The sequence below is a fragment of the Vespula vulgaris genome, chromosome 9 (assembly GCF_905475345.1).
Source record: "Vespula vulgaris chromosome 9, iyVesVulg1.1, whole genome shotgun sequence".
Classification (NCBI taxonomy): Eukaryota; Metazoa; Arthropoda; class Insecta; order Hymenoptera; family Vespidae; genus Vespula; species Vespula vulgaris.
In genome coordinates this window covers 7,220,727-7,236,217 of record NC_066594.1, presented here as the reverse complement: position 1 = coordinate 7,236,217, position 15,491 = coordinate 7,220,727, and the positions used below count along the sequence as shown (strand labels likewise).

The 15,491-nt window shown below is 34.6% G+C and overlaps 2 protein-coding genes across 3 annotated transcripts; both read left to right on the top strand.

The window, feature by feature from the left end:
• Nucleotides 1-70: 70 nt before the first annotated feature.
• On the top strand, nucleotides 71-2,472 carry LOC127066210 (IQ and ubiquitin-like domain-containing protein). Its single transcript, XM_050999637.1, is given in 5 exon segments — nucleotides 71-376; nucleotides 439-679; nucleotides 878-1,455; nucleotides 1,458-2,184; nucleotides 2,294-2,472. Coding segments are annotated over 5 exon segments (1,917 nt in total). The 5' UTR covers nucleotides 71-123; the 3' UTR covers nucleotides 2,412-2,472.
• Nucleotides 2,473-2,589: 117 nt separating this feature from the next.
• LOC127066172 (IQ and ubiquitin-like domain-containing protein) lies at nucleotides 2,590-11,606 on the top strand. 2 transcript variants are annotated; one of them, XM_050999582.1, is made up of 3 exons: nucleotides 2,590-3,604; nucleotides 7,507-7,920; nucleotides 8,398-11,606. In XM_050999582.1, the coding sequence occupies exons 2-3, from the start codon at nucleotides 7,577-7,579 to the stop codon at nucleotides 9,617-9,619; spliced, it is 1,566 nt and encodes a 521-aa protein (XP_050855539.1). In that variant the 5' UTR covers nucleotides 2,590-3,604; nucleotides 7,507-7,576; the 3' UTR covers nucleotides 9,620-11,606. The 2 variants fall into 2 exon arrangements, with proteins under 2 accessions (XP_050855539.1, XP_050855540.1); XM_050999583.1 differs by lacking the exon at nucleotides 2,590-3,604 and having other exon boundaries at nucleotides 6,958-7,920.
• The last annotated feature ends 3,885 nt before the right edge of the window (nucleotides 11,607-15,491 follow it).

The window sequence follows — 15,491 nt, the reverse complement described above, 5'->3', positions numbered from 1 at the left end:
GACAATCTTGTTTCTTCAAACGAGCTCATCGTTATCCATCTTATCGATAAAAACGTTGCAAGAAGACGTGCGTGCAGTTGATGAAGAGCTTGTATACGTTGTATAATAATCGTAACACGAAATATGGTTTTAATAACGGAAGTGGAAGATCGGAAGATCGTGAAACCTTATTTGGGTGGATGGCGGAATAAAATCACGGGTATAGAATATTTAAACGCAATATCGCAAACCGGACCACCACCTAAATATACATCCTGGAATAATTACTGTAGTATTGGGATTCAAACGGTGGAAACTAAAGATGGAACAACACAATCGGCACATAATAAAACCACACAAATGTGGCGGTGCGACAATATACGTAAATTAAAAGAGATCTAATATTCTTATTAATACAAGCGTTTTAATTTGTTTCTTCTTCGATAATTAATATTAATTAATGTAAGCGTAGGACGGATTATAACGTATCGAATGCGAATGACAAGTACATGACACCTAAGTGTTACGAACCATACGATGATATACAATGGCGTCTCGATCTTAATCATCGAGCGAGGATCATTCAAAGGAATTATCGAGTATATAGACTTTTGAAATATATGAAAGAATGTGCTCGAAAATATAGAGAAATATTGAAAGAATGTAAACGGTATCAGGATGAGAGAATCATTATGTACAGGTATGCGAATCTAAGAAAGAAATAAAAATTATTCATGAAAATCGATAAAAGTGAACGTGCAAAAAAATGTTTTATCGTATTGTAAAAAAAAGAAAAAGAAAAGAAAAAAAAATGAAAATATAACGTCCCTTGCAATCGATCAGTTGTATTTTAAGAGAGGAAAGAGGAAAAGCGTCCTATTTTTGAAAATGTTCGCAGGAAAAGACACGAGCAGGAACTTCTACGAAAGATTAATCCACGTTCCAGAGCAGATTTTGATATGTTGATCGAACTAATCGAACGATGGAGATGTGATCGTATAAAGGAGATAAATGCACGCTACTTCAAAGCTACTCAGTGCGCTGAAAATTGTTTCGTTCTTAAAAAAACCGTGGAAATGTTTAACGTCATCGATAAATTTAAACAAAAGATCAGAGAACAATACAGAACGAGGAAACGTGTTAAATTTTTAAAGATCAATTCTAAGCCTATAAAGTGGCACGGATATAAGGCTAAACTGATAGAAATGGTCACATTGAAGACTCAAAAGGCACAGGAATATTTGAGCATATTTAATTCGTTAAGCAACGATAATTTGAACGTAGAAGAACGAACGGAATTGTTATTGATGTTGAAAAAATCACTCGGATTTCATATCTGTGTCTATGCTTTCGACTTGATTTACTTGTTGGATCAAGAGATAATGTTATTGTCGAGAGGCATCAAGAATCTATCTCTCGAATATTTAAGAAAAAGAATACTATGTGAGAATCTGTTAAGACAATCGAAAAAAATGTTTTAATAACGATTGTTATAATTAATACAGGTGATTATTTGAAATTCGTTGCCAATTCTGGTACTTGCGCTTGCACGAATATTCGTAGGGGTTTCAAAAAGGATCCCAAGTGCGAGGAATTTCGTGAACCCTTGGAGATAAAAACATTATTTTGTAGAAGCTGTAGAAAAGTACTTCCCTATAACAGATTTTCAGTTCACAGTAGATTGAACAAATTATCGTCTTGCACTAGTAAATGCAATTTAATTTACTTTTTCCTTTTCCTTTTTCTTTTTTGTTTTTATCCTAAATACACACATTTATTATCTACGTATATTAAAAATATTCAAACGAGATCTAATCGTATTGAAGGTTGCACGTTGTTGAGTGATAGAAGTTACTTTCACGTTAATTACGAACCATACGTTTTTATTTTAAATTACGTGCGAGCCGAAGAAAAACGGAATAGATGTTTTTCGGCATTGGCGTTTATGATGCAACCAAAAGACATTTATTATCTGGTTAACAACATTTGGCAGAATCATTCGATCATAAGTAAAAACGAAGACATTTACGTATTAAGATTGGTCAGATATAACAAGCACGTTGAATGGTCACCATGGAATTGTATTCTTTTAACCGAAGAAGAAGCAGAGATTCATTATCGTATCGATGATTTCACCAAAGTCTATTCGAAACTATTGCTACATGAGATCTTATTGAAACACTTGGCAGCGAAGAATTATTTCAAGTAAAAATTGTTAAAAAGAAAAAAAAAAGAAAGAAAAGAAAAAGAAATTAAAAAAATCATTTGTATCGTTCGATCATACCCTGTTTAATCTTTTATATTCTTTATTTAGACGGCTGAGCTACTATGACAAAGGATTTAGAGAATCCTCTCGATTTTACATGATACAGGATAGAAAGGATTACGAGCCATTTGACAAAGGGATTTATCTCGAAGGATACGAGTTTTAACGATTTACAAAATTATCAGGATTCTATGTATCTTCTTTTTTAAATATTATTTAAATAACAATATCGTTTGAATAATTTTTTATTATATATGTATATATACACGCAGACATATATATGTATATATATATATTTTTTATTTATTACGAGAAATTCTTTTCGAGAAATTAGCATAGATTTCAATTATATATCCCAGGGAATTAAGTTACCACAAGTCTTAACTAAGGTAAGAGCAAGGTACTTTCATGCAAACAACGACGATTTAACTTCTATTAGGAAAAGTGTGCGGTTTTTTCCTTTACGATCGATACTTTCAATCAGGAAGAAAATACGCAATTAAAGCTGCCGGCGTATCCTGTACTTCGAATTAATTCATTCCGTGCGAGTGGATCTTTTCTTTGAAGAAGAAAACGACATGACGAGATTTCATTTTATTTTTAATACACGTTCGTACAAGCGTTTACGAACGAATAAGCGTACGTGTGTACTTGTAAAATCTTTGAAAGAATTATATAAAAAGTTAAAGGGTTATTACTTCGCAATTAATCTCGGAACATTTATGGAGAATGATCGTTTTCATTTATAGTATATTAATCGATAGAAATGTGCAATGTTCCTTATCCATTTCATTATTCATACGTACATATATATATACACCTATATATATATATTTTCTGTTTATGTATGTTTATTTTCAAATATTTATTGACGATGATTAAACTGATCTTTCTTTTCATATCGTTTTGCAAGTATCGCGTATTACGATTTGAAAATTTCTTAATTGTGCCGCATAAACTAAAAAGGAAAAGGAATTCGTTTGATCGATCGACTAAACGTGTTGCCGTTAGCAACGATAAAGATTTCAGGCTTTTATATGTTCCAAGTTCGTTTGCTTTTCTTCCCACTTATTCGTACCTTTAGTATCCATCGAACTCGGTAGTACATTTGCATCGTTAAGTAAATGAATTTAACGCGGATTTTCTCCAAAGAAGAGATGTAGTAATACCTCGGAGAAATACTGTGAGATTATTTCTTTAAACGAAGAAGAAGAAGAAGAAAGAACAAAAGAGGAAACAAAAGAAAAAAGAAAACGTAAGAACTTTTGCCTCGACTAAGAATTGATTTGTTAACAATTAAGAACAAACCTTTTTAATCTCTAATTAAAAGCCAAACAGAGATATCTCCATGAAAATTGAGTAAGTAAATACGCTTTCTGTGTTTATTTTAATGAGAATCTTTTAAGTGTGCTTGAAAAAATATATGTGTGTGTATAAACATATATATATATATATATATGCTGTATAGAGAAAAGTTTCAGAGAACGTTCTGATCCTTGACCAGGGTGCAAGCTCGTAATAATTGTATTTGATATTTATATCACGTTTAATAAACATCTCTCGCGTTAGAGAAGGTAGGTTAAATTCTTTTTGAACCTTCATTTCGATTTGCTCATTTAGCAAAGGAGATTTTTATGAAACTCGTTGATTTTTTTCTTTTCGTTTCTTTTTTTTGCCTTTCTCTTTATTTCTCTCTCTCTCTCTCTCTCTCTCTCTTTCTCTCTCTCTCTCTTTCTCTCTCTCTCTCTCTCTCATCATACACGCACGGACATTCTTATTTTTTCTAATATAAAAATATAAAATTTGTCTATTTATTTTGTAATTGTCATTATCAGACAAAAATTTCGTTAACTCAAGTTTTACGAGCTTTACAAAAAGAATATATCAAATTGATTGAAGTTCTCCAAGGTGTATCCAATTAAAAAGAAAATTCGTTTGAATAAGCAAACAAGCAAGTACTTAGAGAAAAGTAAACGTTTCCGTGTGACATTAATCGTTCTCTTCTTTACTGACTTAATGACAACTTTTGCAACTCGACTGTTACAAAAACAAAACAAAAAAAAAGAAAGAAGAAAGATTAAAAAAAGAAAATAAAAATAAAAAAAAACAAACAAACAAACAGAAAAAATGAAAAGAAAAAAGAACAAATCGTTCTCGTGCATTTTTTATAAGAAGCGGTCGAATCACCTCTATTACTTGATATTATCCGTCAAATTTTATAAGAACGTTTTACAGTCTATCGTCTCGTCTAAGCTCGGAGCTCGTTTTTGAAAAAAAATTTCTTCGCTGCGTGCCGTATCTTAGCAACCTCTTTCTCTCTCTCTCTCTCTCTCTCTCCATCTTTTCTCTTTTATCTCTTCTATCTCCTCTTCTCAATCCTTTGACTCCATTTTCCTTGCATAGTAATTCATAATATATGAAAAGTGTTACGTCGCACGTGCATCGTGTAGAAAGTATTCTCTTGGGTGGCCTTTGTTATACCGTTTGCGACTAGCTCCTAGCTGTAGTATCCATATACGAGTGTCAACGGCTCGTTTCACCTTTCTCTAGAATCTCCGGAACAACCCCTCCTCCTCCTCCTCCACCACCACCTCCTCCTCCTCTTCTTCTCCGTCTTCTTCTTTCTCCTCTTTCAACTTACGAAAATTAACATCTTTCATAATTATTGTGCCGCGACTAGTCGCCGTTGTTGTTCACCGCGTTATTCAACGAAACTTTCTCAAGGGAGACATTTTTTTTCTCTTTCTCTCTTTAGCTATCTATCTTTCTCTTTCTCTCTCTCTCTCTCTCTCTTTTTCTGTCTTTATCTATCTCTCTTTCTTTCTCCCTCTCTCTCTCTGTCTCTATCTTTTCTTTTTTATTTCTTCATACACACGCATACAAGGAAATTTATCACCGGCTTTTAATTCCCACGAGGACCAAATTCGTATTCTTCTTGAGAAAGAGAACAGCTTTGTGCAAGTATCGTCTTTGTTTCTAACGATACACGTTTACTGCGTCTCTCCGTGTCCCCGATCTAGAATTTCAAATATTCTTCATAACTCTCGATCGTGAGAGAGATAGCGAGAGGAAGAGAAAGAAAAAGAGAAAGAGACAGAGACCATATTTTTCCCTCGTATTTCAATCCTCGACCTTATCCGTTTTCTATTGTTCTTTGCTTGAATAAAAAAAAAAGAAAAATAGAAATAAGAGCAAAATATACATATATATATTACCTTGCGATCATCATCATCATCATCGTCATCATCATCATCATCATCATCATCATCATCATTGTCATCGTTGTCGTCGTTATTACTATTATTATCATTATCATTATCATTATTATTATTATTATTATTATAATTATTATTATTACTATTACTATTGTTATATTGTTCGTTTTCCCACTACACCGAGCTCTTTTTTCTTTTCATATCACAGAAAAATATTACTGCGGATCGAGAACATTAGAATTTATTAAACGCTCGTGCCGCGAGAATATCGATAGGAGCAATCGTTTCCGTTATTGGTACGTTCGGATTGTCGATAAAAGGATGGACAATGTCCAGATAGAGTCACGTCCGATGTAGGTATAATATGTATATACATACGTGCATAAAATGAAATGCTTCGATGACCGCCTACCGATAACGATCGATTAATGTGTATTCGCGATAATGGTTTCGAGGGCTCGACTTTATCGCACTGATAGAGAGAAAAAGAGAGAGAAAGAGAGAGAGACAGAGAAAAGCAATATTTCTATTTTCTTTTTTTATCTTCTTTCTTTCACCTTGTTAAAAAGAGGAAGAAGAAGAAAAAAAAAAGAAAAGAAAAGAGAAACAATATTGTTCGCGGTACAATGAAACGTGACTCGAATTGATTCAATGGCTATAATTAATTTGGAAAATATGTGGGTATGTATTTAAAATTGTTCCATTTCAAACGTTAACTTACAATTAGATGTCCCGATCGTGAGGAAAATTCAAGCTGAATGTGATGAGCAATCCTAAGAGAAGGTAGATATGACTACTTAAAATTGCAAAACGAGTACTACCTTTCTCTCTCTACACGTTCTTCTCTCAGTTGCAGTTCGCCGTCAGGACCTTAAACCGTGGAATAGTAATTTCCTTTATTGCCAGCATTATCGTTATCCCACAGGTCGCCTTGATAGTTATCTTTCTTGATGTGTTCTTTTGCCAAGCAACGTTGGATGGAACTTGGGGGAAAAAAAGTGGATGAGAACATTCTCAAGTCTGACTTCTTATTTTCCTCTGGAAAAGCACGCTCTAAAAAATATGTATTAATATAACTACGTCATTGTTTTTTTTGCGGTTATCAAGGAAAGATCACGTTCGAAGGAACGCAGGGCCTTTCAAAAATAGGATTAAAATTTCAAAGTTCAGAGTTTCATCGAGCTGAGCAAATAGTTTTGTAGTTGGTGTGACAAGCGAAGGATTATTCGGATAAAGGACATCGCTATATTTCTTCTTTTCTTTTTTTCTTTTTCTTTTTATAATATCGTCATAATAATATCGTTGCAATATATATTTTTTAGATAATAACAATAATGATAATAATAAAAAAAGAGAAAAAAAAGACACAAGTTCCATTCGAACTTCGTTCATACGGATTAAACGGATTGGATTATCCGAAAGCTCGGCTGCGATTTGTATCGATAGTCTCTCTCTCTCTCTCTCGACAATCGTAGTAAATATCTTTCGCATTTATCATTTAAATCTTCGTTCGGTTTGCAATCAGTGAGACAGAAAGAGAGAGAGAAAAGAGGAAAAAAAATGACCTACGAGTGTCATTATCATCGCGGATGATAAATTTTCATCGCTGCGACGCTCGGCTTCGACATGTATTATAAACCTCCAACAACGGCGTGCAAGCCCCGTTGTCGATACGTACGCCGCGAAAACTGGTTGCGGTTGTTGCAATATTGTCGGCAATTTCGTCCCGTGGCACCGTGCAAATATTGTAACAACTGTGTCTCGTATATACTAGTCGATATATTCGGATATGAGATATATTCGATAACTCTTCGAATATTTCGAATGTAACAATAATTTTCTCTACTGTATCATTTTTCTTTCGCGATTAGATTCTCCTCCGGTTGTTGATTAGATGATTACATTATCATACACACACACACACACACACACACACATACTCTTACACATGTATTTTCTTTTTTATTATTCTCATTCGAATTATATATATATATTTTTTATATTTATCTCCTTTTTCTTATTAAATATAATTATATCTTTTTATAGATTCAAATCGAACAATTATATTTAAAGTAAACGATTTTATAAAAAGAGAAAAAAAGGAGGAAGACGAAAAATGGTCATGGTAGTCGAAATAATCGATGATACTCCGAAAGAAAAATTGTTCCTCGGAGGTTGGAGGAATATTATTACAGGAATATCATATTATAATGCTTTTACGCAAACATCTGTAGACGGTAAGGACGTTCAAAATAAGTGCAACTGTTTCGTACAAACAGTAAATCCAGTAAATGTATCTACGTGTACGTATCGCGATAAGTCTATTCGAACGAGCTACGTGCCTGACTTACAAGACAGATTTATTCGAGTCCGTGGTATTTTTAACACGGCCACGAAACTAATAGGATCGACGAATTTATCGAAGGAAGCTAGTGCAATCAAGATACAGAGATTTTACAGGTAATAATATATTGGTTAATCAAACGATCCTTTCGATCACGACGATTTAAGAATGAATTTTTTAATAACGTTAAATGTCTACACAAGATAAGAATATTTCTTCTAATTTAATTTTGTATCTTTATACCTATGAGATATCTATATTAAAAATGTTTATTTCATTAAGTTATATTGTCATTAATACATCAGATATTATTACAAGTAATATCTTCGGTGGTTTATTTATCACGAAAATTATATTATTTTCGCTGGAACATATCAATGCAATTTTTTAATAACGTTAAATATCTACACAAGATAAGAATCTTTCTTCTAATTTAATTTTATATCCTTATATCTATAAGATACATATATCAAAAAATGTTCATTCGATTAAATGATAGTTTCATTAATACATTAGTAATATATCATTATAAGTAATATATATATATATCTTCGGTGGTTTATTTATCACGAAAATTGTATTATTTTCGATAGAGCTTATCGTGCAAGATACGCTACTCCTGGTTCCTCTCAAAATTTCATTCAAGAAAGAAACGATTTTGGAGAAGACTCAAGGCGTCCACTCGAGAGGATAGATCTTGAGAGGTTAGATGGTCTGCAGCCGGAAACGAAATCCGATTTCGATCGGCTCTACAACGCTTTGGACCAATGGCGTATTTTGGAGATCGAACGAGTGACCGGTAAGCTTTTCCACCCGTCGAAGATCGCCGTTTGTAGTCTCATCCTATCGAGAGAAGTAGAACTCCTTCGTAAGATAGACGCGATGAAGAGTGCGGCGAAGCTGAAGTTGAAGGAACGACGTAGACGCAACTTCCTCGAGGAGCTTTCGAAACCTGTCCTTTGGAGGATTAATCAAGGAGAATCGATCTTGGTAGACACGCCGATCGTTCAAAGGTCTCAACGATTTCGTAATCTCTACGACATGGTTAGCAAGAAAAACGATTTTACGAGTTTGAAGCGTATGGAGTTATTGATCGAAATTAAAAAAGAGGCCGAGCCGCATACCTGCGTTTATTCCGACGAATTGATTTATCTTATAAATCAAGAGATCGATCTTTTATCTCTTAAAATCGATGTGTCCAAATTGAATTGTCTAAGAGATCGCATTACAATAGCTTTTTTATTATTTGCAAATAATTTCTTAAAGAGTCATCAACGAGGTATTATCAACGGAGATACAGATCGTACTATAAAAAGATTTTGCAAATCCTGCGGCAGAATTTTATCGTCGGCAAAATATCGTCGTCGTCATAGATTTAGAAATTTCTCGTCGTGCGTTTACTGCATCGGTTTACGTCCTGGTAGGACTCCAAGGATCGTCTACGAGCCGTATCGACGAATGCTGAGAGAGGTCAGGCGTCTAGAGACGAGTAACCGTTGTCACTCGGGCTTTGCTTTCGTTATATCTCCCAAGGTCGTTTATCGTCTGGTGAACGGCATCTGGCACGGAAAATCCGCTATTTCCGAGTGCGACCAGCTCGATCGATTGTGTCTCCTACGTTTTCGTAATGACGTAGAATGGTCACCCTGGAATACTTTACTGTTGACCAAAGAGGAAGCTCTCAAACATCGGACGATAAGAAATCTTCAAGATTTTTACGACGGTGAACTTCTCCGAAAGTTTCATATGAAAAATTTGCAAGCTAAACTTTCTTTTCGATATTTATTCGAAACGAAAAAAAATATCGACTTTTGATTTACCATTGTCCGTAATTGGTAACATAAATATATATATATATATATATATATATATATATATATATGATACAAAATGTAAATTTGATCTGACACTTTTTGCGCGCGAACATACGATACGACGCGTTAAAAAAAGATAACGCAATTTTACTTTGCCTTTTATGATATGGATGATGATGATAGGTAAATATAAATATAAAAATTAATCAAAAGAAAAAAAGGAAAGAGAGGAAAAATGAAATGGACGATATGAAATGTAAGTTTGACTTAAATTTTTCTCGTGCGAACGTACGATTAAAAAAAAGGAGAAAAAGCAGAAGTAGAAGAAAAAGAAAAAGAAGAAGAAGAAAAAGAAGAAGAAGTGGAAGAAGAAGACGAAGAGGAAGGACGCAGAACACGAATTAAAGTCTAAAAGTTATCGTTGTTCTGCTTCTTTCGTCGAGCCTGTCTTCGTGCTTTCGTGAAAAGCTTTTGGTCGCGTTGATAGCGCGAGTTAATCGCGTTGCAGTTTATAAACTAAGTTTCCGTCTAAGACAGAAGGTACTCGTGAATGCGTCCAACGTTTTAAATGGCATTCTCATAACTACTTCAAGGACGAACGACGTCCTTCCTTCCTTCCTTCCTTCCTTCTTTCCTTCTTTCTCTTTCTTTCTGTTTTTTTTTTTTATATTTTTTTTCTACATTTCAATGCCAAAGACGATGATAAAACGACGATAAAATGTTTCAACTTTTCTTTGGACCGTCGAACGAATTTGGAACAAAAAAGATTTACGAGCAAGAGATCCCTTATTATTTATCCATCCCTTAGAAATCATAAATAACAAGGTCAAACTAAATAGGTGAATGCATATATCCAAAAGTATAAAATATTCTTTTATAAATGGTCCTAAAGTTTAATGTAAACAAAAAATATGTATATATATATATTTTGGGGGTGAAGTATCGTTTCCTTTCTTTTTTTTTTGGGGGGTGGGAGAGGTGAGGGCAGAAGTATGTTAAACCGGAGACGGCTCCTATCGTCGGCTATTCAGACGATGGAATATTCAACCGGCATCGAGAACAACGAGAGCTTAACATGTCCCGAAGAGTTTTCGCTCAGAACGACGAAGAGAAGAGAACGTTTCAACGGAACGTTTCCCAGGGGTGTCATTTTGAACGAGAAAGTCTCTCTTTTCGAATACGGTACAACGAGTCGATTCTGTCGTCTCGGACATACATATCAGACTAGCACGACTTTAAAAAGAGATCAGAGAAAACTTTTCGACAGATTGTATTTCTATTTCTTTTCGTATTTTATTTTCTTCTCTTTGTATTTTTTTGTTTGATTTTTTCTCTTCCTTACGATTAAATTCCAATAATTATGCATTTAATTTATTTTCTTTTACGACGTACAATTGCGCTCGCATATGTGAAGTTGAAAAAAGTCGTCAGTCGTCTTTCTTTTCTTTTTTTTTTCTTTTTGATGTACTAAGTATAAAGGAAAAGAAGGACGGAAGGAAGGAAAATGTAAGAAAGGAAAAAGATTATAAAAGAAAAGGGAAAGAATGTGTGGTCGGATATATTACTACGGTCGCAAGAAGGACTCTTGATCTACGAGGAGTCGTTTGCCGTTGAGAAAGAATCGAGGAAGGGGTTGAATCGAGATGGTGGTGGTGAGTTGAGTGGAGATGCTCCAGAATATCTTAATTTTCAGCAACATTACTTTTCCCTTTTTTCTTACGATTTGTAACACCTTACGAAGGACCTTAAACCTTCCCAGCCGAATTTTGATATCTATCTACGTTTTTCTCATTGTCCAACAATCCCTTCTCTCATTGTCCTCGATAATAATCCTCGCATTTTTCTTACGACACGAAACGGACGAGACCCGAAACGACTTCCTCTTACATTTGGATACATTTGTTTGGTACTTTGTCGAACGTAATTGGAATCAATAAAAGTTTTCATGATTTTCATGAGCGTATAAACGTCTGTATGATACATATTTATATCTATAAACATTTTTATTAACCCGATGTAACTACAGATCCACCTCTGTTTCGTCGTTAAAGCAAGAAGAGCCAAAGGAAGATAAGACGTGCCAGGGAACTTAAGTAATTTGTCTTCATTTCCGGCACAAGGATCGTTTATAGTTGCGAAATGTTACGTTAGGCACGTAAAGTTATTAAACATAGTACCGATAGCCGTGTGGCTTTACTATTGAAATAAAGTTTCGGAGTTTAAATTAGAATAGTTTCGTATGTACTCTCTCTCTTTCTCTCTCTCTCTCTCTCTCTCTCGTTTCTCCGCTCTTTCTATCTTTCTTTCTCGTGGTTGGACGTACAAAAGTACAGATGCAGAACGTAGTACAATAAATAAAACTGATCTTAACTCTACGATATAGACAAGGATAGATATATCAACGTCAAATAGACGGTCCTCTTTAAATGCAAATTCAAGACCCTTACTTTCTCTTCGCGGTCTTTCTTTACCTTTCTTCCCTTTTACGATACTCACCTACGAATCGAATAATCTCTACAATTTCTTCTGAATCTTAAACAAAAATTTTATCTTTTTTCTCAAACCTGATTGAAACTGTTTCAATGAAATCTAATTTGCAACTTTCGTATAAGGCTATTTATCAAAATCCTTTCACACGGTCAACTATGTTACGTTTTTCTTTCTTTCGGTAAAACACAATATATATATATATATATATATATATATATATATATATATGTAGAGAGAGAGAGAGAGAGAGAGAGGTTGACGAAATGATCGAGGAGGAAAAAGAACAAAGCGAATATCCATATGCGTAAAGTATATAGGGGAATTTTAAAAGAGTCTTTGACGTTCGTTCAACGTATAAATTTTCGAATAAAATCATTCCGCGTAGTTGTGTTTAATCTTTTTTTTTTTTTTTCTTTTATTACGAAACGAACTTGCGAATCGTGGCAGCTTTTCGCTAGAAAATTTCACGCTCGATTTATTACTCTCTCTTTCTCTCCTAATGACATTCGCGACGTTACCTACGTTTCGATTAAACGATAACTTTATCCAGCTAATGCATTGTCCGTTTCAAGCACGTTAATGAGTTTTACCACACACCCATATACCTTTATACACACACACATGTATATATAATATATGTTGTATGTATATATATATATATATGAGAAATTGGAGCAACGTATCGTTCGTACGTTTTATACAGGGATCGACGTGGTTAAAGAGCTAATGGACACTGCCATAACGCTGCTTGTCAACGACTAACGATTTTATATGAAAGCTTGTTCATCATTTTCATCAGAAATAAAAACGTTCTTTCCGTATATTGGTGAGACCATATGTTACGGTGAATAGATATAATTTATCTATATGTATATGTGTATGTATATATATATATATATATATATATATATATATATATATATATATAACTATGTATGTAACGCGTAAGCGTCCTCAACGAATGACTAATTGCATCGATTTGTGAAGTCGATTTAAAAACGGTTTATTAAAGAACTCACTAATTGTTCGCGTAATTGTCGGATGGTCATTATCAACTTGTTCATCACCATCGAGTAGGTCGATCGTGAATGTTAAAAGGTATGAACGATAAACCAGATATCGGACTGTTAAATCATTATTTAAAAGCGATAAAAAAGTAACAACAAAAAGATGAGTGACAACATTTTCTACAACTCCAAATTAATCGAAAATTAGAAATGTTTCGATTTTAAATTGTTTTAAACCGGAGGATAGATATTATAGATAGGTATAATCTAACGCTTTTCGATCGATCGTTCAACGGGACCAAACTTTACCTTGGTGAACATTTAAATCCGCGTAGATATTCTCGGTAATCCAAACGATATATTAATCAGCAGAGCACCAGCAGGAAAGCTTCCTTGACATAGGAATATGACGTAACGATAACACGTTTCTATCCTTTTCTAACTAGCCAGGGATTTGCGGTAGTATTAGTGGCCGGCTGGTTGTATGTACAGTCGATCCCTTAATAAGTATGGAAATTAATATCAAATCGCGAGCGGTGATGTTTAGCTATCTCTCTCTCTCTCTCTCTCTCTCTCTCTCTCTCTCTCTCTCTCTCTCTCTCTCTCTCTCTCTGTCTCTCTTTCCAAACGTATACGTACTCACAGAATATTCATACATACGTATATACATACACATATATACACACGCATACGAGCGATCCACATATACATTTCTCTTTCTCTTTCTCTCTCTCTCTCTCTGATCGTGGAAAACACGGGTACGAAGTGATTCATAACACGGGCATCGCATAAATTGCTGGTGATATGTTGGTGCGCAATTAGGGTTTGCTAAATCGGCATTACTAATTAGATTTGGTTATACCTCGCGGCTCCGCGGGTATCCCTTGACTACCACAGTCGCAACTATGTTACAACTACTACTATTACTAGTTACTATCACGAGTAACGTTCTGAATCTAACACAGAGGCTCAACAGTTATACTATTGCCGTACTCGTCATCACTATCGTCGTCGTAGTCGCCGTCTTCGTCGTCGTCGTCGTCGTCGTTCAAGTAGCTAGGTATAGATGTAGATGTAATTGATTCGAGTTTCAAACTAATCTATATCTGAAGCGAGCCTCTCGATGGTGATCGATAATCGTTCGTAAATGCCGTGGGAATGTAGGAAGTTAAGGCACGCATAATCGATGCCCCTAACCACCTTGACCACTAGAATTTGCTCATGGGATGAGCGGAATACCAAATATTTGATAATTCTCCATTAACTTGTATCGTTTACATCGATCCCCCTCTCCTTCTCTCTCAACCACCCCTACCTCTGCCTCTTTCTTCCTCCCTCTCTCCCTTTTCTATCACCTCTTATCTAATCTTAAGATCAATCTCTCTTAGTGTCTGTTCTCAGATCTTAAGCTCGAATAAATTCGAGCGTTTACGAGGTAGATCGTTCGTCCGAACGAACCTACATAAAGCGAGATACGCGTATAATTTTAATTTAACAATCGAAATAATTTTTACTATCATTATCGTTTGGTTATATTGACCGAACGAATGTATAAATTTTTATGCATGTTTTAATCATTTCGTCTCCCGTCTTACGACCTTTTTTTTTTCATCCGAGGAATATAAATTTCGAAGGATAAAACTTAATCGAATTAAGCGATCCTTTCCTGATGGAATATAAAAGGATGATCCATCCTCGATTGGACATAAAAGAGGGGTCACGTGAAATGATTTTCAAACGTTAATTGTCACAGTTGAAAGGACTATTCCGCAGTCAGACATCCGCGGACATAGATAAAGACAGAGACACAGACAGAGACGGAGAAAGAGAGAGAGAGAGAGAGAGAGAGAGAGAGAGAGAGAGAGAGAGAGAGAGAGAGAGAGAGAGAGAGAGAGAGATCTGATTCTCCTCATAACGTTGAACTTCCTTTGAATAGATAACTGTAGACGGGACGGAGTTGATAGTCTGTTTACGAGCGTTTCTGATGATAAATCCAATACGTACAGTCGACGACGTTGAACAACGTAGTACGTCCACACGTCTAACAAGTTTAACGGAAACGTTTCTGTAATTTCTGTAAGTTGTGTGCGTTCATCGCGTTCATTTAATAATACTTTCGTTATTTACTTATTTATTTATTTATTTATTTATTTATATTTCGTATCCGATTTCGCGTTCTCCTTTTTTCCTCTTTTTTTTTCTTTTTTTTTCTCTTTCTTCTTCTTCTTCTTTTACTTCTTTTTCATTATAGAAATATGATAACATACTGAAATGAAAATTATACAACAAGATATTAAAATGAAAATTATCCGTTGATTTTTTTTCTCTCGACGATACCTATTTCAAAATTTCCTTCGTCTTCTATTTCGTACGTGG

Excerpts from the sequence above, each read along its gene's own strand:
- LOC127066172 (XM_050999582.1), top strand. The coding sequence starts at position 7,577 with ATGGTCATGGTAGTCGAAATAATCGATGATACTCCGAAAGAAAAATTG. Across the intron at positions 7,921-8,397 it reads AAGATACAGAGATTTTACAG|AGCTTATCGTGCAAGATACG; the intron begins GTAATAATATAT and ends TATTTTCGATAG.